The following is a 26,004-nucleotide window of genomic DNA, read 5'->3' on the forward strand; positions in this document are numbered from 1 at the left end:
TCTTTATGTGAACATTTATCTTGTGGGAGTTTACTGTAAAATAGGGTTTAAGGCAGATTTACTTTAGGCATTTGAAAATTGTGGTCAGCCCATCTGATTTGTTCTCTCTGTGGAATCTGAATGCTTGGCCATTTAGCTCGAGAAAGGACTTCAGTGCCAGCTTATTTTGCCAGCTGATCTCAGAAATTTCCTAAGAAAATACAGATGGAAATGATTCATTTTCCTGGCATGGCATTGCTATATTGTCCAAGTTTCATAGGCATACAACAATGAGGTCAGTACAATGGCTCTGTAAACCTTTAGTTTGGTAAGCAATCTGATACCTCTTTTTCCCCACACTTTTTTTCTTTTGGAGCTTCCCAAACATTGAGCTAGCACTTGCAAATGTATGCGTGTCAACCTCATCATCTGTGTGTACATCCCCAAAAAGTACATTGGCATGTAAGTGAACTTATATTATTCAAAATTGCTCCTATGCTGTGACTGATGGTTCCATTTGTGTAATATGTGTGGAGGAGGGTGTGGTGCTGGTTGGTGGAGAATCTATTTTCTTGGTGTTAATTTCTGGGCCATAATTAGCACAAGCCGCAGAAAATTAATTCATACTTTGTTGTCTATCAGCTTCACCAGAGTGCATTGAGTGCACAGTCATTTGCAAAAAAAAAAAGTCATGCACTAACTTTAGATTTGTAGTCTTTTAAAGTTGAATAATTTACTGTCAATGTGGTAACTGATTTTGGTGCAATTTTTGTTCTCATTGAAGGCATCCAACCTTGCTGAAAAAAACTTCATGCTCAAAAGCATTGAAGGAAATACACAGCCCTGCTTCACTCCATTGATAACTGAGAAAGTTCATTATCCAGAATCCTGGGCAAACATACTGTCTTGAAACTAGAGTACAATACTGATGAACATCTTGAGGCAAACATATTTTGCTAAAATTTGCCACAAGCCCTCATGACTGGCTATCAAAGACCTTCATTAAATTGATAAACATTGTGTGCAGACCTTTGTTCTACTCTTGGCATACTTTTTTTTTTTTTTAAATCACAGCTTATTTTCAAAACATATGCATGGATAATTTTTCAACATTGACCCTTTCAAAATCTTGTGCTCCAAATTTTCCTTCTCTTTCCACCATTTCCCTCCCCTAGATGGCAAGTAATCTAATTAATATTTGTTAAGCATGTTAAAAAATATGTTAAATCCAATATATGTATACATATTTATACAAGTATCTTGCTACACAAGAAAAATCAGATCAAAAAAGAAAAAAATGAGAAAGAAAACAAAATTCAAGCAAACAACAAAAAGAATGAAAATGTTATGTTGTGATCCACTCTCAGTTCCCACAGTCCTCTCTTTGGGTGTAGATGGCTCTCTTCATCACAAGATCATTGGAACTAGCCTCAATCCTATCATTGTTGAAAAGAGCCACATCCATCAGAATTGCACAATGTTCTCTTGGTTCTGCTCCTTTCACTTAACATCAGTTCATGTAAATCTCTCCAGGCCTTTTTAAAATCATCTTGCTGATTGTTTCTTATAGAACAATAATATTCCATAACATTTATGTACCAAAACTTATTCAGCCATTCTTCAATTGATGGGCATCCACTCAGTTTCCAGTTCCTTCTCTTGGAATATTTCTAAATGTAATGGGTTGCCACAAGAAGTCGAGTTTCCCCATAACTGAAGGTTGTTATAATTTACTGTGAGATACAGAACTGCAAGGGACAGTAGAGATAATAAAGTTACAATCACCTTATTTTACAGAAGAGTCAGTATTTAAGTGAATTTCTTAGTGGCAGAAAGATAGTAAATAGAATTAGGATTTGATTCAAAGTCTTTTGACTAATCCATAACATGCTGTTTGATGTTAGATGACCACTAGTTTGCACATGTTTAAATGGATTCATGTTTAAAATAAAAGTGAGGCTAGATTATCTCTGAGGTTCTGTTTTATTATCATCATGCTTGTTCTTTCAACTATTCATCGTATGATATATGTAAAATTATCTTGCCCTCATAGCTATTTAGATAAATTCTGGTTTGTTAATACTCCTCTTAAAATTCTAGGTGGCATCCAGGGAAGAAGGTGGAGGGAAGGAAAAGTTGAAACAGAAGTGTTTGTAAGGGTCACTGTTGAAAAATTACTCATGCATATGTTCTATCAATAAAAAGCTGTAATAAAAAAATAAATATAAAAAAAAATTCTAGGTGGCATCTAACCAGGGTAGAGAAAACAATAGGACTCCTACTTCCCTCATCTTCAATCTTCTATTGATGTAGGCCTAAAATTTATTTAATTTAGGGGGGTGAGAGGGAGAGGGATCTGAAAGAAAAGGTATATACGTGCAATTTCAACAATAGAAAGGACATTCAAGGGCAAAAATACTAGAGGAAAAAAGAAATGGAACAGGGAGAATACTGGGATCAATGTGGCCATGTATTAAAAATATTGTAAGAGAATAAGTAGAAATACTGTATTGGGTCAACATTTTTATTCTGAAGGTTAGGAGATGGTCTCCCAGAATCATAGAATTGGAAGACTCCTCATCAAGTGATCTAGTCCGTCTTTCTTAAGTAATAAACTTTTCTTACACTATATTCAGCAGGTGGTCATCTAGCTTTCTTTGCTTGCAAATCTTTGGCACAGAAGAGAACACTGTGTTTTAGGGCAGTCCTTTCTACTCTAAGCATTTGAACGTTTTTCCACATAGTAAGCTTATTTTTACTAGTTCTGTTTCCTAGAGCCATTCAGGACCAGTCCAGTTCATCTTCTTCATATCACCACACTTGAAGGCAATTATTTGACCTTCCTATGTTAGAATATTAAAGTAAATCTTTTTTCAGGGTTAGACATTCCACTTTCTGCAAGAATCCAGGAGAATATCCCATTGCTTTCACTTTTCATTGCCAGTACAAAAGAGGAAATTAAAGTGCCCTAATCCTCAAGGAACTTAAAACTTATATATAAATATATAGGGGGTTCTGGTCCAGACCTGTGATTTCCTTGATTTAGGAAACTCTTGGTAAGAAAACTGTCTACTAGTGAAGATCTGCAAGCGTTATACAATTTAGTCTTAAGAGTTTTGATGATTTGCCCAACTAGGATCACATGATCAGGATGGGACATGCATTTGAGTCTACAGCCAATCCTGTCTACAATCTTTGACAAATAAAGTACAAATACAAAATATTTGTTCTGTTGATTCGTACTTAGCTCATATTTAGTTCACTGAAACCCTAAATCTTTTTCACATAATCTACTGTCTGGTCTTACCTCCTCCATCTTGAACTTATGAAGTTAATTTTTTTAAGTTGGTTTTTTTTTTTTTAATTTAGTGTATATTTATTTTTCAAAAAAATTTTTTTTTTATTCCAGGGATTACTAGGATGGGGTTATTACTTGATTATGCTTCCATTCCGATTTACCTATTACACAATACTTGATATATTTAGGTGAGTATTTACATTTTACTACTGTGGTAGAATTTGAGATTTATATAAGTAGTTTATATAAGTATATTAAATATAATATATACAGATTGTACATAGTAAATGTTAACTATAGAATTTTTACATTTTGAGTGTCATATAATTCAGTGTTTTATTCAGCCATTCTTTTTTTTTTTTTTTTTTTTTTTTAATAACTTTTTGACAGAACCTATGCCAGGGTAGTTTTTTACAACATTATCCCTTGCGCTCACTTCCGATTTTTCCCCTCCCTCCCTCCGCCCTCTCCCCAAAGATGGCAAGCAGTCCTATACATGTTAAATAGATTGCAGTGGATCTTGGATATAATATATGTGTGCAGAACCGAACAGTTTTCTTGTTGCTCAAGGAGAATTGGATTTAGAAGGTATAAATAACCTGGGAAGAAGATATTCAGGCATTCTTAACAATATGCAAAAATATTTTATGGTGCTTGTGTATAATCATATTATTAGAGAAATTTTTTAAAGTGATATATATATATATATATATATATATATATATATTTTAAAGAACTGCTAGATTCATCTGCATCTCCCCATTTCCTTCTGTTGCCTAAATTACTCTTCATTGCACCCAGCCTTTTTTAATATTCTTCAGTTGCCCTTCCATTTTTGTACTTTTTCCTACTTTTCTCTTGTTTTGCCCCCAGACCACTCCAGCAGCTCATCTAGCTTATATTCACTTAACTCAGATGATGATTCTGTTGCTCTCTTCCTATATACCACTATACTCCCTGAGCTACTTCTTATATCTGTCACCTGTATCTTCAGTCATATCATGAAAACACAGCTTTAGGGGAAACTAAAGTACAGGTGGTCTATCTGAACAGAGTAGTAAAGGAAGCTAAGGATGACTCTCGGAGGTTGAAGATAGCATAGCCCATCAATCAGTAAGTCACAGTATACATATTGTCTAAGCTTGACCAGGAAATGTCAGCTCATTTAGCTCCTTCTATAGATAAGAAACCTGGTGCCACAAAGAGAGGAATTTCCTTATTCGGGGTCACATGAACTAAGCGAGGGGCTCTGCCGAGATTAGAGCCTTGTCTTTTTGACTTTGACTTTGACATGTATGCTTTTTGGCTTCACTCTTTATCTCCCTTGATGGTGATGTTTTCAAATTTGCTTGCTGCCATTTTTGTTTGAGGTAATTTTTTTTCCTCACCAGGAAGATAGCAAGTCCCATCACTTTTTAATTGATTAGAAATGTGTAATTTAACCTATTTATCATAGACTCTGAGGCAGAAGGGACTGTGGTCTGTCCCATCACTAAACAGAAATTGCTTTTCAGCCTCTTTGACAAGTGGTCAAGAAGACTGAGTTAACTATATTCATTTTTAGGAAAAGTTTTATCACTCACATATTCTGCTTCTGAATGTCACCAATTTTAATATTAATTATCCAAACAATTTTGGATTTTATATGACATAACTGAGTTTTCTCCATCCCTGATGCATTGATGTGTCTCAGCTTTTGCATTGAAAAGGGTCTGTTGAAGTTTAGAAAGAAGTTGTGGGCACACATAGCTTATAGAATCTGATCTTTTAGAAAGAAACTACCACCAAAACATTGTGGTTCAATGAAAAACAACCTATATTTGGAGTCAAATGACTGGGGCTGAATTTTAACTTTGTGACTCACCACCTGTGCCCCCTTAAAGGGAGCAGATGACTTCACTTTTCTTGGCCTACGTTGCTTCTGCTCTAAAGCGGAGATGATGAACTCACATTCAACAGTTCCTAGGATTGATGTTAAGGGAATAAATGTCAGTGAATAGTTGTCTATATCATGAATCCCTCTCGTTATTTCCTCTTCCACTCTGTTCTGTCAAAGACAGTTTTTCTGCTCCTCTTAGGAGTAAAACTAAGGAGTAATTGAAAACCGCTATTGAAAGTTGCCACTATTTGAAATTCAAATCAGTCATTTGACTGTATTGGATAATATGTATATACCTTTATTCATATAGGCTATGCATGTGTACATGCTGAAATCTTTTTAGAGACCAGAAGAAAAGGAAGAATGAAGTAAATAGAAATAAGCACTTTTTTTTGTTGTTCTCCCATTCTAATACTGCTTTATTTTATGTCTCTTCTTCCTTTTTCTTACCAGTTCTTGTAAACTGTCTTATCAACTACCACCACTACTGTATTCACCTTTGGGATTCCAGATTTTTCAGTGCAAAGGCACATAGGGTCTAATCAGACCAGTGTTAAAATTTGTGATCCAAAAATTACACTTATTAACAGACAGTTATTATAGTTCTAGGTCCTGTTGAATGACTCTGTGTGGACTGGTTGGTAATGTCTTTTGCTTACGCTGTCTATATTATACAAAGTTTAGTAAATAGGTACCATGTGACATATGTCCTTCCCTAGGTTTGCGCTTCGTTTTATACGTCCTGACCCTCGAAGTCGGGTAACTGACCCTGTTGGGGACATCGTTTCATTTATGCACATATTTGAAGAGAAATATGGGAGGACACATCCTGTCTTCTACCAGGGAACATATAGCCAGGTCAGTGTCAGAGATAATATAGAAGCTATTTTGTTGATATGAATCTATCCTCAGAGAAAAGCCAAAGAGCCTTCCTTTTGTTTATTTTGTGTTTCTTCATTGCAAAATTCATGGTTCACTTTCAGTGTGGTTTATATCACACACTCTAGGTATCCCTTAATTACTTAATGTGAATATTTAAGAAATCTAGGTTCCCAATACATTGTAGATATGTGATCATACGCCCTAGTTGAATAAGCATACACAAATACATTTTATTTAGTTGCTTGTTTGTTATCTTTCCTCACCCATTCCCCTTCCCACCCCACCCTTCCCTGAATTAGAATGTGGACTTCTAGAGGGCAGGGACTGTTTTTGCCTTTCTCTTTAGTAGGTACTGCCTGGCAAACAGTAGGTGTTTATTGATTGGATTTTTTCAAAATTCTATTATTTTCTTTTTGCTTTTGTGTTCTTGATGCAATTTTTAAACTTTTTATTGGCTTTTCTCATTGAGGAATTCAGGATGCAGCAAAACTTAAGAAGTAGAGGTGTGGTTTTTGTTTTTAAGGGTTATGAAGGTAGATCACCCATTCTAAAAGTCGTTTTTAAAAAAATTTCCTAGTTTTACTGCCATGTTCATATTTCCTGTAAACTTTGTTTAAGGATTCATGTTACTGTGCCATTTGTAATAGTTTTTTCTCTCTATTTCATAAAGGCACTAAATGATGCTAAGCGAGAACTTCGATTTCTATTGGTCTATCTTCATGGTGATGATCATCAAGATTCCGATGATTTTTGTCGGTAAGTAAAAAGATTTCTTTCTTGCCTGTTTTCTGTTCCCTTAGTTTATTTTTCTAGTCAATATATTATCTTCATATTTGTGTCTTCCTCCCAACAGCAATACTCTTTGTTCACCTGATGTCGTTTCGCTCATAAACAATAGGATGCTTTTTTGGGCATGTTCCACAAACAAACCTGAAGGATACAGGGGTAAGTTGTGCCTGTTGCTTTGTCTCAGTGTTGCTTTGCCTCAGTTGATTCATTGAACTTAGTAGGTGTCTTCCTATTATTATTCCTTCCTTTGCCTATTATTATTTGGTGAAACTTTTTTTGTTTTTGTTTCCCCTTCATAAAATTATAACTATTAACCTGTTGTCTTTAGTCTTAATGAACTATAGCATCTTCACCAGTTATTCTAACAGCATATTATTGTGTTTTGCAGTACCCTGAATACCTTGAGGAAGGGTCATGTTCACTAGGGATACTTAACAACAGGGACTTTTTAGTTTGACGTCTTCTTACAACTCATTTTAAGGTTTAAAGAGTTGAAGAAAAATTAAGTTACTTTCAGACACTTCCTCCTATTACTTGGTCTACAAGAGTGCATTTAATGTAATCTTTATAATCTAGTTTTCTTATTTTCTGATTTCTTAATTCTTGTTTTTTATTACTTAACAAATTCTATGGTTGCTTCTGGTGTGACTTCAGAAGGTCTAGAAGAACAAAGCTGGATTTCTTAAGAACTAAATAAGAAACAATGTCACTAAGTCAATCCATAAAATGTTTTCCTTTTAAACCAAATGAACAAATACAGGTAAAATTCTTATTACAATAAAATCTTGGCTGTTCAGAGATTTATTGCACTTCTTTGGGGCAAAGCAGCCCCTGAGCATCCAACAACAAAATTCTAATTGAGAAGAGCCAAAGTTTATATTCAGTATTCTAAAGCTGATTGATCACCTTGTCAGTGAAGAAAAGTACAATAGCTTTTGTTGTTCACAGAAAACTTGAGAAGTATGGGAAAAGTAACAGAATATAGAAAAGTAAATTTATAAAGCAGAAAAGATAAAAGAAAAAGTGAAAATCAGCAGATATTCTGACAATAGCAAGGAAAAGACTTAGTAGTAGAGAAACAGAAGTTAGAAAACTTATTTAGAATGACAAACCAACCACCTGTTTTTCTTTATTGTAATCCTTGAAAAGTTGGGATTGCTGCAGTGTTTCTATAGAAGGAATAGTCAGTTACCTGTACTTCGATGCAATAGTTGAAGGCATAAGAGATCTATGAAATGATAAAGATCTATTATATTGCATAGCATCATACTTTATGTTAAAACAAGCAGCAACAGCAGTAACACAAGCAGCAACAGCAGAGTTAAGAGGCATCAAGCCATTTTTCAATATAAATTCCAGTTTTGTTTTGTTTTTTTAGTAAAACCGTATGAAGAGGAAAATAATCTTAAGCAATAAAATTATAGCACTATATTATTTGACAAGAGGAAGTATTGATAATATTGATTGTATAGGTCCATCTACCTCCTCTGATACCTGTAATTTATGTATCTGTTATTGAACTTAAGAAAAGACAATTCTTTTCTGGCTCTTCTAAAATGTCATGTGATTGGCTTATATAAATTAGGAAGACCCAGATTGTGTTCTACAAAGTGGTTCTCAGTAAATAGTTTTGTGAATCCTCTTATCTCTGCTAATGCTATTTATCAAAAATACATTTCCAGAAGTTGTGCTTTTGGCATTTCAAACTAAGATGACATTAGGATGTACATTAAATCATGGTGCCGTAGAATAATTTTATGGCTTTTTCGTAGTATTTGATATTCAGTACAGTTTTTCTACTAGTTAGTCAGGCCAGTTTTGTTAATGTTTGCTGACTTCTACACATACTGGTGCCAAGGAAATAGTTTCCTTTTTGTTTAAAGAGAATGAAAAATTGACTGTTCTTAAAGGTGCTGATAACACAGTTTCCCATGAAATAAAACATTTGGTAGTTGGAAAATTTCATTGTCCTATAGATTTCAAAGGTCACATCTTTATCTATTGTTAATGATACAGGCTAAAATGAATGGATGGATGGAATAATTTTTTTTCTCATTCTTTCATCGAGCAGCCATTTATTAAGCACCTGCTATATGTATGACACTTTGCTTATTGTCACTGAGACATTGTTTTGGAATTATATTATAGTAAAGGCCAGTAAAAGCTTGTTTGGAATTATAGTAAAGCCTAATGAAAGCAAAAACTGTTACACAAGTGGTGGTGATTATCCTGAGCAAGCTGTTTATCCTGAGAAAGCAGAATTAATTTCTTGATATAATTTTTTAACAAAATTTTTTCTTGTGTTGTTGTTAAACTGATTCAACCTTTGGACCATGGATTCAGTTTAAGATAGTATTACAGAAGAGATTTCTTGAATGTTGAACCACTTTTCTAATACTGTATAGTTATAAAGACATAAAAAGTAGAGTATGCTACCACAATGGATCAACTTTCTCATGAAACCTCTTTGGTAATTATATTTCAAAAAGGCAGAGTAGCTTAGTGGATAGAGAGCTAATTTTGGAGTCAGAAATACCTGGGATCAAATTCTATCTTATATATACTGACTGAATAATCCTGGGCAAGTTAGTTAACCTTTCAGTGGTATAGGCAGTTCTCTAAGACTTTCTAAGTTGTAGGAAATGTTGATTTGCATTAGTAGAGATAGTTTCCTCATCCAGAGTTCTCAGTATTGAAGAAATCACTATTCTAGAAAATGTAAATAACATTTCAAATACTGACCAACTTGTCCCATAAGTTGAATCAATGATGCAGTTTGTGATGTTGCCTGTATCTTGAATTCTGTTCAACACCAAACATTAAGGAGCACTTATTTTCTTCATGCTCTATGAATAAATTTAGTGCAAAAGGAGATAGAAGAGTAGGTGCAAGCTAACAAGGAGATACCTATAGTCCATCATTAGTGATGCAGCAATCAGACGGTCCAACACAGGATCAACTGCAAAGTTGTCATATAGAAAACATAGTTATCGAAGTCTGGAGACTTGGGCTTTAGGGATGGTTCTGCTATTTGTCATCCATATAACTAATCAGCTCATCCAAATTTCTTGTGCTTTAAGTTTCTTGTCTATCAAGTAGGGTATGGTACCTTTTCCACTTAGTTCTCATTGTGAGAATAAAATAAAATCATTGATAGAATGTCCAGAATTCAAAATTACTGAGGGGTGAGAATATTAGCTTTTGGTGTTCACAGTGAGTTTGATCTTTATAGTGAGTAATGAGAGATCCTTTATTCTAGAGAATTGGTTGTTGTATAGGGTTTGTAATTGAATTACCAGAGTATTGTCATGGGGTGACCAGCCATTATGTTCAAGTAGTTTTATTGTACAGAATTCATTTTATAATGAAATATTTGTGAAGATGATTTTTGGAGGAAGGATAGTTTTAGAATTTTATAGTTTGTTTTTTTAAACTAAAGCTCTTTTAGTAATTAAACAGAACCTAGAGCCCAAATACTGCTCTTCTAGCCAATTATATGCTTGCTTCTGAAGTTTAAAAATTTACATGTATCTAGATCCTTACCTGGAATACTGGTTTATTGGGGTCTATATGAATAGAGAAACCATCGCTACCAATCTTGTAGATGTCCTCTTTCCTAATTGAGCAGAAATCATCTTCATTGGTTAAACAATTGTGCCATCAACACACTGAGGAAAACTAGCAAAGAGGTTTTGATTCTGCTTTAATTTATAGTGAATAGGAACAAAGCTCATTTAAGAGCTTGGATGAAATGCTGTATCTCAAAGTTAATTATTTGCTGACTTACATATTTCAAAATTAGACCAGTTAGGTCCAAGTTCTAACTTCATTCCAGTAGCCAAATGCAAGTGACTAAAGTTTTGTTTGAGCCTCAGTTTCTTCATCTATTACATAAATTCTACCCTACCTGTTTCACAGAGTTATGAGGATTAAATGATAATACTTGTGGCAATGCTTTGAAAACTGTGTTCTGTTCTCTTTGATCTTCTGCAGTGTCCCAGGCTTTGCGAGAGAATACATATCCATTCCTAGCTATGATCATGTTGAAAGATCGGAGAATGACAGTGGTCGGTCGGTTAGAAGGTCTCATTCAACCTGATGATCTCATTAACCAACTGACATTCATCATGGATGCAAACCAGACATACCTGGTTTCTGAACGCTTAGAGAGGTACTAGTTAACCCCATGTGAAGTTATTATAGGAGGCCTTTTGGAGCATATAAGTGTATGGTAAACGTTAGCTACTAGCTTACTGTTGAAGTATTAGATTAAAGACCTTCCTGCTTTCTCCACATCGATTAATACTGGACAATTTATGTTTTATCTCTTGTGCACATTTACATACATGCCTGCTATAGCTGTTATTTTTCCTTATGGAATGTAATTTTCTTTAAGGCAGGAACTGTTTCATTTTTGTCTTTATATTCCTTGTGCCTTGCACAGTACTTGGCATAGGAGACATGTAAAAAAAATTGTGATTGATATTTAGTCATATTCAGTTTTCATGACACATATTGGTATGAGCTATTATTTTTTTAAAAATGCTTTGAAAAAGAATTCTTAAGAGCATTCTTTTTTATTCTATTTTAGTATCCCCTATGCTTAGAATGTAGATTTCTCCTCACCTCTCATTCATAGGATCCCTCACTTCCTTAGATGTAGCTCACACATCTCCTTGTCCATCTTGTTCTTGTCCCCTCACTAGCCCTCAAAATACCTTCTGCTCAATTTTGTATTGACTCACTTTACATTTATGCTATCTTTGCATGTATATGTATACACACACATGCATGTGTATACACACATCAATAATCTTTTAAAATTCAGTATTCTTGGAAATTGATAATATTTGATTGACATTGCTCATGCCCTCAGCACTTAGCCCATAGTAGGCACTGATGGAGAACTTGTTCATTCATTGATTGACTGTATGCCTTTTGGCTTATCTGAAGGGAAGAGAGAAATCAGACTCAAGTGCTGAGACAACAACAAGATGAAGCCTACTTAGCCTCCCTCCGGGCTGACCAGGAGAAGGAACGGAAAAAGCAAGAGGAACGTGAGCGAAAGCGACAAAAAGAGGAAGAAGTACAGCAACAGAAAATGGCAGAGGAGAGGCGGCGACGGGTAAGGAACTTTGATACTTTTATTTTTAACACTGTAACATAATGCATCAGAAACATTGTGAATCAGTGTTGGATCCCTTCACATCTTAGCTGGTTTCGTCAGTTTCTGTGGCTGAAAAAATTATTCTACTAAAGGCAGATCCTTTAGTCATAACTATCCTCACTTAGTCTTGTCATCATCTAACCAACACAAGTCTCTGGGCCTGTGAAGCTCAATGATATAGTATTCATACTATTGGATATCTAGTAGACGTCTTTCCTCCCTCTTCCTCATGCTCACCACTTGGAGTCATCCTGGATTCTTTATTAACTTTCACCCCTATAACCAAAATTTTCCTAAGTCCTGTGGATTTTTCTTTGCATCATGTCTCAGATATACTCCCTTTTCTCCACTGGCACTGCCCAGGATCTATATCATCTCATGGCTGGATTATACTGATGGGTCTATCTTCCTCAATTCATTCTCTCTTTCTGTCCATCCTTCTAAAAGTGACTCAGCCACTAAAAATGATTTTCCTAAAATGCAGGGCTATGTTACTCCTCTACTCAATATTAACACCACAATAAGGCAAGAAATGAATGGTAACTGCTTTTTGAGGGTCCTGGAAGCTAAGCAAGGACAACTGGGTAATGGTTATGTACTCTTATTTCTTGTTTTGATATCTTATGTTATTTATTTTCTGTTCATTAACAGTGAAGAAACAGGAAGAAAAACTATATTCTATGTTTTTAGTCTCTCAGAGACAATATTAATAAACAAGAATTCCCGCTTAGAGAGAAATTCTAATTCACAAAGCTTCCCTTGCTAATTAGAATTTTTCTGAATCAAGCAATTTTCTTTTTTTCTTCCAAATTCAGTTTTATTTTCAATTCCTAATTCTCTTCCCTTTCCTCATTTCCCCCTATTCTCCCTCCTTTATTTATTAAAAGGACCAGAAAAACAATCCATTTCAAATATGTGTAATTATGCAAAACAAATTCCCACATTAGCCAAGTTTTTAAAAAAATATTTTTTTAAAGAAACAGCATATGCTTCAGTTACCACTCTTAAGTCTCTTACTTGGAGATGAATAGCATGTTTAATCATGAGTCCTTTGGAGTTGTGGTTGGTCTTTGTCTTGATCAAAGTAACAATGTGGCTATTGTTCCATAAATTGTTCTCTTGTTTCTGCTCATTTCACTTTGAATATAAGTTCATACAAGTCTTCCTGGAAGATTTTTCTGAAACCATCTTCTTCATCATTTCTCACAATAATATTCCAATCAGTAAACATTAAGTGCCTACTATATGCCAAGCATTATCAGAAAGTACAAAAGAACAGTCCCTATTTGAGGAATTTACGGTCTAATGAGGGAGACAACATGCAAACAAATATATACAAAACAAACTGTATTACAAGATAAATAAGAAATAATTAACTACAGAAACTACTAGAATTAGGAGGCATTGAGGAAGGCCTTCAGTAAAAGATATGATTTTAGTTGGGTCTTAAAGTGTAAGAAAAAACTCCTTGGACTTGAGAGAGGTAAAGTTAAAAGTCTTTGATTACACACTTGCAGAAGTGGGTAACTATAGAATAGGCACACTTGGAATCAGTAGATATCTTTTTATACCTTGTCACCTGAAACACAAATCCCTTCCTTGATTCCTAATAGATTGAGTACCACAGAGGTCAAGACTATTAGGAATGCCTAATCCCCCCCATGAGAGTGTGATTCTCTATCCCTAATCATCATTACATTTTCCCTTAGTGATCACCTTATTTGGATGAAGTTCAGTCTTTCCCCTGATTCCCTGTTGGCTGAGTATTACAATGCTTACAGCCTAATTCTCCTCTGTCTTCATCCCAAATTACATCATTAATTCTCCTCTTCCCTCCCAATTTGTAAATGCTTAATTATACCTCTTCCACTTTTGAATAAATCCTCACCTCTGATTATATTTTAGAGTCATTTGCACATCTGAGCCTCCACTCCTGATTATATTTTCCCTCCATTAGTTTTTGTTTTCTTGTTCTGAATTAAACTCCATTTATTAGTTTTGGTTTCATTTTTTTGATTTAAGTTTCATAACCCTGTGAAAATTAAACCTTCATCCACTTCTCACAAAGAAAACCAGGGAGGTCAGTAGTTGAAACAGAGGAGGGAAGAGTATTCTGCTTTTACAATAATTCAGGCATGGTGTTGAGGGCCTAATATTAGATGGATGGCAGCATTTTTGTTTTTAACTCAGTTTATTTATTTTTTTTGTAGTTTTGTGTTAATTTAATTGCCCATAGCACCTTGGAAATGTAAGAAACAAAAATGCAAATACATGGATGTAGTCACTTTAATATTTAAAGCATGAGCCTGTATCACACCATATTGCTTTGGACTGTCTTGAACACAGAGCAATGGACAAAGTAAAAGCCAGATAGTTGGTTCTGTTTTTCTTCCCCAACCCCCTTTTCACCATTTTGTTAAAAGATGTGAATGGGTGACAGCTTCTTTGGGGAGAGAAGGTCTATTCAAGAGATGTTGCAAAGGTGAAATCTACTGGCCTTCACAACATCTTGATTATGGGAAAGTGTGAGAGATAATGAAGAATCTAGGATGACTCCTAAATTTTGAGCTTGAGAGGGAGGATGATATTGCCTTTAAATAGAAAAGGCAGAGAAGTTTTAAAGGGAAAGATAAGTTCAATTTCTTTTTCTTTTTCTTTCTTTTTTTTTTTAAAGAGACAATTAGGGTTATGACTTGCTCAGTGTCACACAGCTACTAAGTGTTAAGTGTCTGAAGTTGGATTTGGACTCATGTCCTCCTGAGTCCAGGGCCAGTACTCTATCCAGCACACCATCTTGCTGCCCCCTTAAGTTCAATTTCAAGCATAGAGTTTAAGATGTCCACTTATCCCAATTATGATGTCTGAAAGGAAGTTGTAGTTGCAGGTTTGGAGAACAGAAGAGAGTTTGGGGTTGTGGTGAATGAAAAGTATGAGAGGCATAGTTTCTGGGTAATTAACAATTGTTAATTAAGACTAGAGAATAATCATTAAAAGGATGGCCAGTTGGCTTTCTCTCCTAAACCAAAAACAAATCATTGGAAGCTGCTCACACTTGTGTACTCTTGGAAGAATGGGTGTTCCCAATGGGTAGAAATCAACTCTGGTTACAATGTGGGGATGAATATTATTATGAAAGGTAAACCTATTCTGATGAGTGACTTTGATTAAGTCACTCTTACTTCTCCATATCCAGATAATCCTTAGCCTTCAATAGTCTCTACCAAGGGAGCTTAACCTCCACCCAAGCTTGCCTGAATAGAATATAATGTGTTGGTATTCACTTAGATGAGACCCTTTTGTATGGTTTTCTAGTTGAATAGAGTAAGAATCCCACCTAGATTAAAATGATGACAAATTTTTGATCAAAGTTGCAAATTTTCTTTTGAGACTGAATTTTGAATGAGGAAATAGGAAGGGGAACTTGGATCTCCTACTCGCACTGGCTGCCACCCCTTTCCCCACAACATTAATTGATTATTAATGTAAGAGAGAAATAATCATTTTTCTCAGGGCAGGATAGGTAAATTTGAAAATCATTAGTATAGCAATGGTGATTAAATCCAAAGGAACTGAAAAGATCATCAAGTGAAAAGAGGAAAAAAGAGAAGAGGTCCAAGGATGAAAACCCTTAGGGACAATTAGAAGATATAATCTGTTGGAGGATCCAGCAAAAAAGTTTTTTTGAAAACTTAGAGAGATCAAGAAGAAAAAAATTGAGAAAAAGCCATTGAATTCAGCAACTAAGAAAATCATTCATAACTTTAGAAGTTCATTGAAATGATGAGAACAGGAGCCATGAAGTAAGTGATGAGAGTAAAAATCTTTATGTATGACCTGAGTAAGCCCTGTAAAATTATGTAAAATCACCAAAAAAATAGTCTCCTTTGATCTACAAACCCAAATGTCCTTGCATCCTCTTGGAGCAAGATAAGCTTTCTTGGGGGAAGTCACAACCCCAGGCAAGATTTCACTTTTACCAAGATTTCTCTTAGACTCATGAATAAAATGGGTCTTCAGAAAATGACTCTGCAGATCAGTTCTTTCTTGAAAATGATATGCTGACCAAGAGAATCCCTCTTGGTGTTTCTTTAACAATAAAGCTTTTTACGATAGCCTTTGGGTTTAGCGAATTCTTTCATCTCCCAACACAGCCTTGGAAAAGGGAACCCCACCCATGCCTGCCTACCCACTACTTTGGGTACCCACATCCCTCATCATAAGGAATTAAGAAGAGTGTGGGGAACAGCAAGTTGGTGCACCAGTCCTGAAGTCAGGAGGACTTGAGTTCAAATCTGGCCTCAAATACTTAACACTTCCTAGCTGTGTGATCCTGGCCAAGTCACTTAACCCCAATTATCTCAGGAAAAAGAGAGTGGGAGGAGAGAAAGTGGAGGCACCTCTTGTAAATGGCAGAAGAGATAATAGAACATAGGAGAGAGATAGACTGATTGCAGTAATAGAAAAACAAGTGGGTTTTCAGGGTGGGTAAGACATGGACATATTTGTAGCCATTAAAAATAAATGAAAGAGTGGGAATGATGGAGATTGCTTTAACAAGAAGAGAGATTAGTTCTGATAATGAGTAAGGTCATTTTGACATGAGACAAGAGTAAATGAAGAATTATTGGCAAAAGACTTCTGAGTGAGGAGAAAAGGAAGAGTGGGAGGGGAGGGGAGAAGCAGCAGTTCAAATTGAGTGGCTTCAGTCTTTTGTAAACTGCAAGGCAAGGTTTTCAGCTGAGATATGAGCCATGGGTTGTTTGGGGAGGGATGAAAAGTTTTGGGAGAGGTTCTGTGGAAAGTGGTGGGATAGTGAATTGATAAAGGTAGTTATGGTAAGATTGTCTAATAGCAGTAAGGGTCTAGTTGAGTTAGTAGCATTTAGTAGCATAAATTTGTGGTGGACCCAGGTCAGAACAGTTTCATGATTTTCTCCATCTTCATTCAGCAGCACTTATGTAGGAGTGAAAGCAGCGAATAGTGGGAGTGATCCATGGTTGAAATTTGGCTGGTTATAATTGGTAATATAATAAGAGATCTAGCAATTCAAGAGAGGAAGACACTATAGTTTTGAATTGGGCTCACCAAGGGGTTAGAACATGGAGAAAAGGTGAGTAAAAGAAGAGAAGATATTTAATGCAGAGGAGATACATAGCCTGGAAAGGAATTAAAGGTTCAAGGGTAGTTGTGGTATAGAAAAGCAGAGTTTTGTAAGGGAAAGGGTGAATTAAAAAGCCAATAGATTAGCTTGACAGGAAAAGATAATGCTGAATGTTGGAGGGGGATATGGGAAAACTGGGACACTGATACATTGTTGTTGGAATTGTGAATACATCCAACCATTCTGAAGAATGATTTAGAACTATGCTCAAAAAGTTATCAAACTGTTCATATCCTTTGATCCAGCAGTGTTATTATTGGGCTTATATACCAACGAGATCTTAAAGAAGGGAAAGGGATCTGTATGTGCAAAATGTTTGTGGCAGCCCTCTTTGTAGTGGCCAGAAACTGGAAACTGAGTGGATGTCCATCAATTGGAGAATGGCTGAATAAATTGTGATCTATGAATGTTATGGAATGTTATTGTTCTGTAAGAAATGACCAGCAGGAGGATTTCAGAAAGCCTTGGAGAGACTTACACGAACTGATGCTGAATGAAATGATCAGGATCTAGGAGATCATTATATACTTCAACAACAATACTATATGATGATCAATTCTGATGGACATAGCCCTCTTCAACAATGAGATGAACTAAATCAGTTCCAGTTGTTCAGTAATGAAGAGAACCAGCTACACCCAACAAAAGAACTCTGGGAAATGAGTGTGAACCACTACATAGATTCCCAATCCCTCTTTTTGTCTGCCTGCATTTTTTATCTCCTTTTCATAGGTTAATTGTACATTATTTCAATTTCTTCTTGTGCAGCAAAATAACTGAAGATATATATATTGTGTCTAACATATTTAACATGTATTGGTCTACCTGCCATCTGGGGGAGAGGGTGGGGAAAATGAAGGGAAAAATGGAAGAAAAGGTTTCCAGTTGTCAATGCTGAAAAATTACCCATGCATATGTTTTGTAAATAAAAAGCTATAATTTTAAATAAATAATAAACTGGAGGGGGGGGGCAAGCCAATAGATTATAGTTAGATAAGGGGATTTCAGAATTCTTAAAAACATAAAGATGGTACATTTGTGATCAAAGATGTGACTATGTGTGTTGCTGAGGTATTGGGTAAAGGAGTAGCTCTTGGAAGTGAGTTGGTAGAGAAACTGATTGGTTAAGGATATTTGAAAGAGAATTATTATGTTTGTTGAAGTCCCCTACTATTTGAAAGCTAGAATTGGGGAGGAGAGAAAAATTGTGGGCCAGATAATGAACTCATTAAGTTAAGGGCAGGGCGAGGTATCTGTAGATAACTACAGGATAGTGGATGTGATTAGCATGAAACTCAAAGAAGGAAGGTTTGTGAGTAATGGAAGAAGGGAGAGAACCTGGAAGTGACAGGGAGAAGGAAAGAACATTCCAGTTATAGCCCCTGCCTCAAAGAGTGAGTCAGGGAGGAGTGAAAATGCAACCAATATTGGAAGGAGTGACCAAGCAGGCTGTATCATTAGGGGTGAGCTAGATTTCAGTAAGATCTACTAGCTAGAAGTAGTGAGAGAGGAAAAGATTTAAGATCAAGCAAAGTTTGTTGCTTATGGAACAGGCATTCTGGGGACAGGGAGAGGGAAATATGGAAAAGGGCCTGAGTAAAGTTAAGTTGAAACTTTGGGGTGGGAAGATTGAGGGGGCTTAGGAACCAGGATTTGGTTCTTGGGAGATGAGGAAAGGGGTTTGAATGTTCATCTATGGGAATTCAGATCACTGGGATGTGTAGAAGGTTATGACTAGGTTTGAGAATATTTATCATTTGAGTGACAGGCATTTCCCCAGGAAACTGTGAGATAGTGTTGGAGGCAAGTACAATATAACATGAGAGATAGCCAATCAGATAGTTAAATGGGGAGTTCATTATATTCATATTTCAAACTTATTTAGTCATTTCCCAGTTGATAGGCATCCCCACAGCTTTCAGTTCTTTAATAGTATACATAAGGATCCTTATCCTTTTCTTTGATTTCTTTGGGATGTATTGGAATTTCTGGGTCAAAGGGCACACACAGTTTAATAGCCTTTGGGTTCTGTTCCAAATTATTCATCAGAATAGTAGGATTAGTTCATAGTTCTCCCAGAAAGTACAATAAAGAGTCTGTTTTCCCACATCACTTCCAGCATTTGACATTTTCCTTTTTTGTCATCTTAGCCAGTCTAATGCATGTGATCCAAATGGTTTTTTAAAAATTTTTATTAAGCTTTTTCTTTTCAAAACATATGCATGGACAATTTTTCAACATTGACACTTGCAAAACCTTGTGTTCTAAATTTTTACCTCCTTTCCCTCCTCCCCTAGATGGCAAGTAGTCCAATATATGTTAAACATGTTAAAATATATGTTAAATCTAATATATGTATGCATACTTATACAATTATCTTGCTGCACAAAGAAAAATTGGATGAAAAGGGGGAAAAATGAGAAAAAAACAAAATGCAAGCAAAAAAAAAAGAGTGAAAATGCTATGTTGTATTGGTCAACCTGCAATCTGGGGAGAGGAGGAGGGGGAAGAAGGGGAAAATTGGAACAAAAGGTTTGGTAATTGTCGATGCTATAAAATTACCCATGCATATAACTTGTAAATAAAAAGCTATAATTTAAAAAAAATACTAAAATTAAAAAATACGAAAAAAAGAAAAAAAAATGCTATGTTGTGTTCCGCACTCGGTTGCCACAGTCCTTTCTTTGGGTGTAGATGGTTCTCTTTATCACAAGATCATTGGTCCAAGTGGTTTTAATTTGTATTTTATAGTAATAAAACAAAAGACAAAATTAAAAAAAAAATCAAAGGAAATTTTTTTTTGTTTTTAGGTCTTTTTGTTTTGATTTTAATAAATTTTCAGGCTTAATAATAATATAATGCTCACTTTGAAGAGAACACATTTCTGAAACCAGTCACTTTACTCTTTACCCACAATCTTTGAGGATTCCTCTGTTGTTGGCCAACATTGAATAGACAGTCTCTTTTGACTACATTAAACAAAAAGATATTCCTACTCATTATTTACAGTAAACAAAACAGTAATTTTAATTTTAATAAATTAATACTTTTTCTTTGAAGATGATATATAAGACCTCTATTTGAGGAAGACTAATTGGATCTTTAATTGAAACAAAATCAAGACTCTCAGACCAGAACATTATCAAAATATGTATTTCATAACATAATACTATATATTTCCACAGTTATTAATAAATTTAGACAGTATTTTATGAATATAAACAACTGTTCATGATTCTTATTAACATAATCTAAAGCATTTAGTTTCTTTACTTTGTGATGAAGTTCTTTTGGTTCTTCATTTGAATGGCCTTTAGCTAAGGACTAACCTTTGTCCTTTTTCTTCCCAGAACTTACAGGAGGAGAAGGAGCGGAAGTCAGAATGCCTGCCACCTGAACCACCCCCCGATGATCCCGAAAGTGTGAAGATCATTTTCAAGTTACCCAATGATTCCAGAGTAGAGAGACGATTCCATTTTACACAATCTCTAACAGTAAGGACCAGCAGGGCATTTTTGGTCTTAGAATTTGGTATATGGATTTGAAAACCTTTATAAACATTCAAGGTAATAGAGCTGTTTGCGGGTATTGTAGTAACCTGACTAGCAAAGATTGAGGAAACTGAATATGGTTTCCATCAAGAATCTCTGGTAGTAACATTATAAAGGCTATTAGAATCTTACACAAAGTTGAAGCATGATGAAATACCTTTCACCTCACATCTTCAAAAGGGCTGCAATTGGCCTGACTGAAGGAAGCAGTAGGATACCATGAAGTGTTTAATCTTGACAGATATTCTCACATAATGAAATATTTAGTCTTTTTATCCTGTTTCTTTTGATGAGGGTTGGTTTTTTTTTTTTTTTTTATCTTTAGAATCAATTATTTAATAGGAGAAACTTTTATTTTATCTCTCTTTAGTGCCACACACACATACACACATATATCCCCTCTCCCCCAAAATTTCTCTTTTTGGCCAAGACTAATTGCAGATTAGATTAACTTTTCAATCTTTTCTTCTTGGATTTGTTAATACTTTTCGAATTTTGAAATCCTAGGAAGAATTTTTTAAATTCTTAAATTAAATAAATATTTTTGATTGAGGCTGCTAGGTGGCGCAGTGATAGAGCACCAGCCCTGAAGTCAGGAGGACGACCTGAGTTCAAATGTGGTCTCAGACACTTAACACTGTCTAGCTGTGTGACCCTGGGCAAGTCATTTAACCCCAGTTGCCTCGGCAAAAAAAGAAAAAAAAAATTTTTTTGATCTTTATATTGTTTTTGCTTTATATAGCACATTTGTTTCTGAATATACCCCTCTTCCCACTCTTTTACAGAAAAAATTATTAAAATGAAAGTGAGAAAAATAGTAAAACTGACTAACACATCAACTATGCACGATATGCCATATTGAACATCTTTAGTTGCTGGTAGTTGCTGGGTTCTGCAATGAAGGAGAAGGGAGTGGATTTGAAAGGGATACTTAAAAGAGATAGTTTCGTATAGAGAAAAGAGGATCTTGGTTCATATTTCATTCTGTTGCTACCTGTGTGTCCTTAGAGAAGTAACAACTTCCCTAGGTTCAAGTTTCCTTATTTGTAAAGTGAAGGGCATTAGACAGAATTTTTACTGTCCTTTTCTGTTTCTATTAACTGTGGTCCTCAAGTGTTCACTTGAAATAGTTTCTATTTTAATACAGAACAATTGAAAAAATATTTATTAAAACTTTTTCTGTGTCCTAGGTTCAAGTTTTTCAAGTTTCCTTATTTGTAAAGTGAGGGGCATTAGACAGAATTTTCACTGTCCTTTTGTTTTTATTACCTGTGGTCTTCAAGTGTTCGCTTGAAATAGTTTGTATTTTAATACAGAACAGTTGAAAAAATATTTATTAAAAATTTTTGTGTGTGTAAGGCCCTATGTTCAATACAAGAATACAAAGACAGAAAATGATAGTCTCCTGCCATTAGGGAATTTACATTCAAAGTGTAGATGGTGGGTGGGAACCTGTCATTATGCTTTTCTTTGTACACTTACTTCACTTATTTCACGAATTTCTTCTTAATTTCACGAAATTATACGAATTTCTTCTCTCATTTCTATTGGTGATAGTAGTCATCCAGAAAGCATTTATTAAGCACTGATTCTGTGCTAAGTTCTGAAAATACAAAGAAAAGGCAGAAACCCCTGCCAAATATAGAATAAATGGAATGTAACTTCGGAATGGATGGCACTGGAGGGTGGGGTAAGGTGGACACTGTAGTTGAGTCTTAAAGAAAGCTAAAGATTCTTAGAGATGAAATTTAGGAAAGCTGTAATCAGGAAATGAAATATTATGTATGAAGAATTGTAAATAAATGTCCAAATAATGAAGGCAATAGAATATAAGATTGGAAAGGTAGGAAGAAGAGGTATGGTTGTGAAGGATCAATTGGTCCTTGCAGTAGTAGAAAGCCTTCTAAGTTTATTGAACATAAGATACTGACCTGCTAGCTATACTTTAGGAAAATCACTTTGGCAACTGAGTTGATGAAAGGATTGGAGTGGGGAGAGTTTTGAGTCAGGAAAACCAATTAAAAGGTTAAGACAATAGAATGGACAACTAGTGGGAGTACCTGAGCTAAAGGGATGGCTTCTGTCCGTGAAGAGAAAGGGATATATGTGAGAAAAATTGTTTTAAAAAAAAAATTATAGGCTTTGGCTATTGATTAGATAAATGGAGAGGAAAGGAGAGAAAGAATACTAAAGTTTGGAACCTGAGGGACTAGAAAAGATAATGGTGCCCTTGAGAGGACAAATTTTGGGGAAAGGATAATAAGTTGTATTTTAGATGTATGAATTTAAGTTGATTATAAATCATCCAATTTGAAATGGCCAATAGGGAGTTCATACTAAGGCTCACTAGAGAGCCTAGAGCCAGACAAATATGAATTTGAAATTAAGCTGCATAATAATTGAACCCATATATTTTGATCAAATGAGAGTATCCAGAGAACAATAGAGGGCCCAGCTTCAGAGCCTTGGATGATAGATAATTTGAATATACAGCTAAGGAGAATGAGAAGGAATATTCATATAGGTTGGGGTATCTAGAGAAAGCAGTTGAAGAAATCCAAAAGAAAGAGATTATCCAAGGAGGATAAGGTGGTTGGTCACTAATGTTAATGTTCTGAAGAAAATTCAGGAAGGAAGATTAGAAAAAGGCCCTTGTATGGGGCAATTAAGATCATTGGTAATTTTTGAGAGGGAAGTTTCTGGTGAATAGTTTGAGAAGCCAATATGTTAAGATTTGGAACATATAAAGCGAAGGAAATAGAAGAGCTAATAATAGACTTCTTTTTCAATGAGTTTAGCTGAGAAGGGGAAAAGAGATGATAATGATTAGTGAAAATATTTGTAAAAATTTTAAGAAGGTTTTTTTTTTTTGTTTTGTTTTTTTTAAGGAATTTGGGAGACTTGAAGGCATCAAAAAAGGAACCAGTAAAAGACTATAATCTTTAGTCTCTTTAAATAATGTAGGAATAGTGGTAGAGTGAGACATTGGTTATTAGGGTTGTAAATGTTATGAAGAAGGGAATGAACAGCTGAGAGTGGGGAAGCAGTATCAAAATAATGGGTAAAAGTATGAGAAAAAGTGGGAGTAAGTTAATTATTGGGTGGTAAGTCCAGATGGAGTAGTTAATTAGTTAGTAAGCACTTATTGTGTATCAAGCATATCTAGAAAAAATAATAGAATTCAAAGATGGAATGTCTTGTTTGTACAACATCAAAGAAGCCAGTGTTACTGGGTCAAAGAGTATGTAGTAGCAGTTAGGTCTGCTGATGGGGAGAGGTAGAAAGTTTGTCAATAACTTGTTTAGGTGTAGACTATAACTGCCTCTCCTACCCTGTTAGTACTCCCCATCTTTAGCTTAACATTTACAGATTGTGAGAGTTGTTCAGGTCAGAGTTGAATGTGAAACAGTTCCATCTTCCCTTCATTTACATGAGAACAAGGTAGGGTTTAACTAATATTGTTAAATAATTATAGCAAAATATAAATCTGTTTAGTTTTAAAGTATGGTATTGTACACAGTAATCTTATACAAAATTAAATGTAAGGGGCAGCTAGGTGGTGTAGTGGATAGAGCACCAGCCTTGAAGTCAGGAGGAACTGAGTTCAAATCTGGTCTCAGAAACTTAACATTTCCTAGCTGTGTGACCCTGGGCAAGTCACTTAACCCCAATTGCTCAGCAAGGTGGGGGGAGGGGAGGAGAGGAGAATGGGGACCTAAATGTAATCTAGCTACCTACAACTTGGTTTCAGAGTTCTAAATGTCCAATTGCTATGATATCCTGTTTATTAAATATTTTATGTATGGAACATTGCTGAGTGCTAGGGGATTTACAAAATTTTGATTAGACATAGTACAAAGCTCACAATCTACTGAGGAGAGTAGAATAAGCAATTATAGAGAGAACTATTATGCAGTATAATGCACATGCACATACACAACAAAAGAAGTGCTTAGTGAGGTATAAATCAGAGTGATAAAATTACAGATAGGGGTACGGGGTATGAGGGTAGGTAGGAGACTGCCTGGAAGCAAAAGCTTTGCTGGAGGATGTAACTTTTGGGTTGATGCCTTTAAAGGATACATAGATGTTTATTAGGCAAAGAAAGAAAAGGAAAGAATTTTAGATGTTTATTAGGCAAAAAGAGAAAAGGAAAGAATTTTTCAGAGATAAGAGCATTATAAACAGTTATGAAAGGAAGAATGCAGATGGAATTAGGGACCCATGAAACATTTGAAGGACAAATTATTTTGTCGAGATGATAGAGTATATTGAATGAAATAACATCAGATAAGGTTGGAAAGATAAGGTGATAGTATGGTAAATATATTTCTGGTCAATAAAATAATTAGTTGTCATTTTAGAGGATTGAAAATAAAACATGCTTCTCTTTTGTCTACAAACATATAATGGTTTCTAGGCCCAGATATGACTAGAATATTTATTTGTTTACTTAACTCAGTTGTTCCAAAGGATAATTCTGTTGGTGAAGGACAGAGTAGTTGGGAATTGACTATAATATTTTTTTAAGAGCATTAATACAACTTTTTTTTTTTATTTAAGAAAGATAGGGTTGTGCCAAATTGTGAAAGAGATTCAAAAATCTCTAGGAAAAGAAGTTTGAATTTGGCAGGCAGTAAGGAGCCCACTGAAAATTTTTGAATAGAGGATATGACCATCTCTTTCTTTTTGAATACCTATGCCTTTTGATGAGAACTTCCCATTGCTGCCTACTACTGATGCCATCTCACCTGTCTGAGTCTCATTTTCCTCATCTTAATACAGTTGGGACCCAATGTGTAAATGATGAATTTTCAAAAATGGTTGCATTGTTTTAAGTTCATGTTGCTCATTTTCACAATGCTGGAACCAATTACCGTATTTAATATAGTTATAAACTTCAAATAATATGTCTGAACACATGCAACTGCTTTGGGAATTCATTATTTACATTGAGATCTATTTGTTAAAGAGTTTAGATTAGCTCAATAGTTTCAGAGTGTGGTCTGGTAATCCTTAGGAGTCCCAGAGGTCAAAACTATTTTCATAATACTAACAGTAACTTTAAAAAAAAAATTCTAACAAACATGGTGCAAATATCAGTAGATTTGGCCTTCATACACAATAACTCCTGGGGAGATGCTTGAATACTTTAAGAGACCAAGAACTTTGAGAACTCCTGGACTAAATGATCCCTCAAATCTCTTCCTAGATCTTTGAATCTAGTGATGGATTTATATATTTCAGGTTCTGGGATGTATCTAGCTTTAGTGTATTTGCAGTATATAGTATATATTT

At 35.1% G+C, this 26,004-nt stretch overlaps 1 protein-coding gene across 5 annotated transcripts in view; it reads left to right on the forward strand.

Annotated features, from left to right (window-relative positions):
• The window catches only part of FAF2 (Fas associated factor family member 2), a 78,236-nt gene that overhangs the window by 38,262 nt on the left and 13,970 nt on the right, over positions 1–26,004 (forward strand). For all 5 annotated transcript variants that reach the window (XM_031953724.1, XM_003756865.4, XM_031953723.1 and 2 more), the window contains 7 exons: positions 3,389–3,465; positions 5,876–6,014; positions 6,709–6,794; positions 6,892–6,983; positions 10,821–10,998; positions 11,781–11,952; positions 20,506–20,649. In XM_031953724.1, coding sequence (XP_031809584.1) covers positions 3,389–3,465; positions 5,876–6,014; positions 6,709–6,794; positions 6,892–6,983; positions 10,821–10,998; positions 11,781–11,952; positions 20,506–20,649 — 888 coding nt within the window. The remainder of the gene's footprint in view (positions 1–3,388; positions 3,466–5,875; positions 6,015–6,708; positions 6,795–6,891; positions 6,984–10,820; positions 10,999–11,780; positions 11,953–20,505; positions 20,650–26,004) is intronic.

The sequence above is a fragment of the Sarcophilus harrisii genome, chromosome 2, assembly GCF_902635505.1.
Source record: "Sarcophilus harrisii chromosome 2, mSarHar1.11, whole genome shotgun sequence".
Lineage (NCBI taxonomy): Eukaryota > Metazoa > Chordata > Mammalia > Dasyuromorphia > Dasyuridae > Sarcophilus > Sarcophilus harrisii.